The 4,044-nt window shown below is 40.4% G+C and overlaps 1 protein-coding gene across 1 annotated transcript; it reads right to left on the reverse strand.

Annotated features, from left to right (window-relative positions):
- Positions 1–734: 734 nt before the first annotated feature.
- LOC103006067 (protein DBF4 homolog A-like) lies at positions 735–2,776 on the reverse strand. The gene is given in 2 exon segments (XM_028164038.2): positions 735–2,704; positions 2,707–2,776. Coding segments are annotated over 2 exon segments (2,040 nt in total).
- Positions 2,777–4,044: the final 1,268 nt, after the last annotated feature.

Below are 4,044 nucleotides of genomic sequence, written 5' to 3' on the forward strand. Positions count from 1 at the left end.
GTATACAGAAAGATATTACAAGTTTACAGCCTAATGAATTCCACAAATTGACAGTGCAACCAATTCCCATCCATGAGTCAACAACGCATTACCAACACCCCAGAGCCCCTGCTCAGGTTCCTTCAAAATTATTAACGTTTTTCCGCTAACTGGTACATATTATTCATTATTCTACTAAGTTTCATTATTTTTTCTTGCTTTTAGATTTACCTAAATGGGATTATACAGTATGTACTATTTTATATTTGATTTCTTTTGCTCAATGTTGTGTTTATGACATTTATACATATTGATTCATGTGTATAGTTTGTTCATTCTCACTGCTATACAGTATTGCATTGTGTGACTATATTAGAATATCTCTCCTTTATGCTTTTGATGACATTTGAATTCAGAAGAGCAGTTATGAATATCCTAGCATGTGTTTTGGTTTTGTTTATTTGGTGAACATATGTACATAATTCTGTTAGGATTATACCTAGGAGCTGAATTTACTGGGCTACAGGTTAGGCATATTCTGCCTGAGTAGATACCTTAAAAACATTTCCTAAGAGTTGTACAAATTTACAATCTCACCAACAGTTTATATGGGTTCTAATTGTTTTGTATGTCAGCAACATTTGGTATTTTTCACTTTTTTCATTTTAGCCATTTTGGCATGGTGAGTTGTATCAGATATGGTTTTTTTTTTTTTTTTTTTTTTTTGCTTCTGAAAGGTATTTATTTTTTTAAATCTAAAAACCAGAAAATGTAGAAGTTGAAGGGGAAGAGTAAAACACTGATAACAGATTTGAATTTTCCTCTTCCCAAATATCTAAAACATCACATACACCACTGTTTTCGGTGTAGCTTGTGAAACCCAAAAATTCTGACTTTTCTTCACTGGTTTGAAATAAGTCCAGTAGAGATTGTACTGATGAGCTACAAATTCTGTTTTCTTCTTGTGTAGTAAGAAATTCAGTTCTTTTCTTATCTAACTCCACATTTGGTTCCAGATTTTCTTTTTCATTTCTTCCTAATAGTATTTTCACTTTCCGATGGATTTTACCAGAAGGTAAACTATCCATATTCTTGATGTCACATGGGTTGGGTTCCTCAGGAGGGCTTTGGGATGGAGCCTTTACCTGAATTGTTAGGTGCTCCTGTGAACTGTTTATTGCTAACAGATCAGAATCATGATGAAATACTGAATGAAGGTCCTTTTCCTTCATATCCTTTGCTGGAAAAAGCACAGTATCTGACTTTTGTTTTGGCTGAGATGCACTATTATCCGTACTGAAATGAGAAACTTGTACAGATGCCTGTTGCCTATGTGGACAGTGATCCACCCTTACTTCTAAGTCATTTTCATTTATAATTAATTTATGTTCAGGAACATCGAGAATGCATTCCTGTTTATTTTTATGTGGAGATAGAGATATAAAATTTAGAGATATAAAATTTTCTTTTATGTCATTTTCAGCTGGATTTAACATGGAACATTTATTAGATGTTTTATCATCATGTCCTCTTAATTCACTTGAAGGGTGTGGGATGTGTTCTGAAGTAGACATAAACTTTTGTTCAGGTTCCTGGGTTTCTTTATACAGGAGACCATGCTCCATCACCTGTACATTTTCCCTGGAGTTTTTCTGAGAAGTATGTTGTAATTCCATCTTTTCTTTAGGTTCAGACTTTTTCAAGACATTTGCAGTAAGAGGAGAAAGGGATCCAACACTGTATTTTATTCTTTTATTTTTAGACATGTCCCTTTCATAGTCCACAAAGTCAAAAACTAACTTAGATACAGTGTCATCAACAACTTGATAGTGATTACTCTGTGCAAAGTTTCTGTGTTGCTCACTTAGAAGATGAGTATCGAGATCTTTGTATTTCTGCAAGCAACATTCACAATATCCCTTTTTTTTCTTCTCTTTTAACTGGAGTTGAACTGGGATTCCACCACATTTATCACCATCTGTTTGGATCCTTAGTTTAACCTGAGTTTGCTTTTGGGTGGTAGATGGCTTATCTACATCAAATGGGCTGGAGGGCTTCTGAACAGAATAGTTTATAAAAGGCATACTGGTCAGCTGAAGATAAAATGGCCTATAAAGCTGGCTTATATCTTCCACCTTTACAAAAGGCTTTTTGAGTCTACCTGTTCTTGCTTTCTGTGTGCCAATACTTACTCTTTTCCCCCCATCTCTTACAGAAGTACTTGATGCCTTGAGTAAATACAATTCTCTTTTCTTTTGTTCAATGTAGTATCTAATGTCATCAATATGAAGAATTTTTACTCCCCATGATAAGGCGTTTGATAATATACTGTTTGAAGGAATAAAATCATGGTCCTTGATAGCTTTTTCAACTAATAATTTTCCTCTGCTCAAACACACTGTATCTGGAGCCTTAAATGAACTTCCATCATGGCTGGAATGAGGTGATGTGGTTTCTGCAGTATATGCAGATTCTGGACTTGGTACAGGAGAAATTCGTCCCAAGGTTTGTGCAAATTTAGCTTCCTTTTTATTTGAAATAAGATAACTGATACCTTTGCTGAGAAATTCTTCAACGCGCCCTCCCAGATCCTTAATGTCCTTTTGCAGTTTTTCAGATATGGTGACAGAAGGTAAGTCAATGTAAAATACTTTACCCGAGAGTGGCTTATATTTGGATTTTTCTGGTTTGTTATCAGTTTTCAGAGATTTCAAAGACGGTCTTTTTTTTCATTTTTGACTTGGATTCCACCCTGGAAATGTCCTCGGCTGTGGATCCTCATAGCTCTGGAGTTCATGGCAGCCGACCGGCCGGTAGCCTCTCCCCTTCAGCGGGCCACCACACCCACTTAGTAGAGATGCCGCGTCTGCCCGCCGGGTTTCGGGGGGCAGAATTCGGCCCCAGGGCTCCAAGGAGGAAGTGGCAAAGCACAAACGAGCGGGCTGCGGCGGTTGAAGATTTGAAAACGCGTCACACGGCCGCGGCGCCGATACGCGCGCCCCGCCCCGGCTCACGCCGCGCGCCCCGCGCCCTCTCACGCCGCGCGCCCCGCCCCCTCTCACGCCGCGCGCCCCGCCCCCTCTCACGCCGCGCGCCCCGCCTCGCGCTCTCCTCCACGTGCTCGCGTCGCGTGCCCAGCCACTCGGTGCCCGCCTCCTCGCGCTGCGCATCCGGCCCCTCGCTCGTATGTGGTTTTCATTTGATTCCCCAATGACTAATGTGATTGAGAATCTTATGCTTGTTGGACATCTAGTTACCTTCTGTCATTGTCTTTTCAAGGCTTTTGTCCGTTTTGTCCGTTTATTTCTATCAGGTTTGTGCCTTTTTCTTGTTTTCTGCCTATTCTTGAGACAAGTCGTTTAATAGATATATGACTAGCAAATTATCAGACTGATTTTTAAGATGTAATTTAATTGAGATGCCACTATCTCTAATTTTATTTTTTATTCTAGAAATTGCCATGTGTCTAGTAAACACTCCAGTTAGCATCTTAAATTCAGTGGCATAAAACAACTATTTTATGAAGCTTACAGGGATTATGTGGATCAGGAATCCAGGGAGAGCACAGCTGGGTTAGCTTCTCTCTGCTCCAAAATGGATGGGGCCTCAGCGGGAAAGACTTGAACAGCTGGGGCATGGAATCTTCAGGGGGTCTCTTCACTTAAATGCCTGATACCTCCGCTATGGTGATGTTAAGGCTGGGTGGAGCTCGAGCTGTTGAGTGCAGCCCGTACATGTGGCCTCCCCGTGTGACTTGAGCCGGAGCTTCTCACAGCATCGGGCTGAGTTCCAAGAGGGAAATTCATGAGAGGAAATTTGCCAAGAGTAAGCATCTGAAAGGAGGAAGGAGCCCCATGACCTCTTCTGACCAAGCTGTGGCAGTTAAGCAGCACCTCCTCCTCCACATTTGTTGGTTTACAAATTCCAAGGCCATCCCAGATTCAAAGGGAAAGGAATTCAATTTCTCCTCTTGGTAAGAGGGTGATACAGTTGCATTACAGAAAAGCGTTTGGAGTACAAGACTGTTGCAGTCATCTTTGTAAAAGTACAATCTCTCATAGTATG

The sequence above is a fragment of the Balaenoptera acutorostrata genome, chromosome 5, assembly GCF_949987535.1.
Source record: "Balaenoptera acutorostrata chromosome 5, mBalAcu1.1, whole genome shotgun sequence".
Taxonomy (NCBI): Eukaryota; Metazoa; Chordata; class Mammalia; order Artiodactyla; family Balaenopteridae; genus Balaenoptera; species Balaenoptera acutorostrata.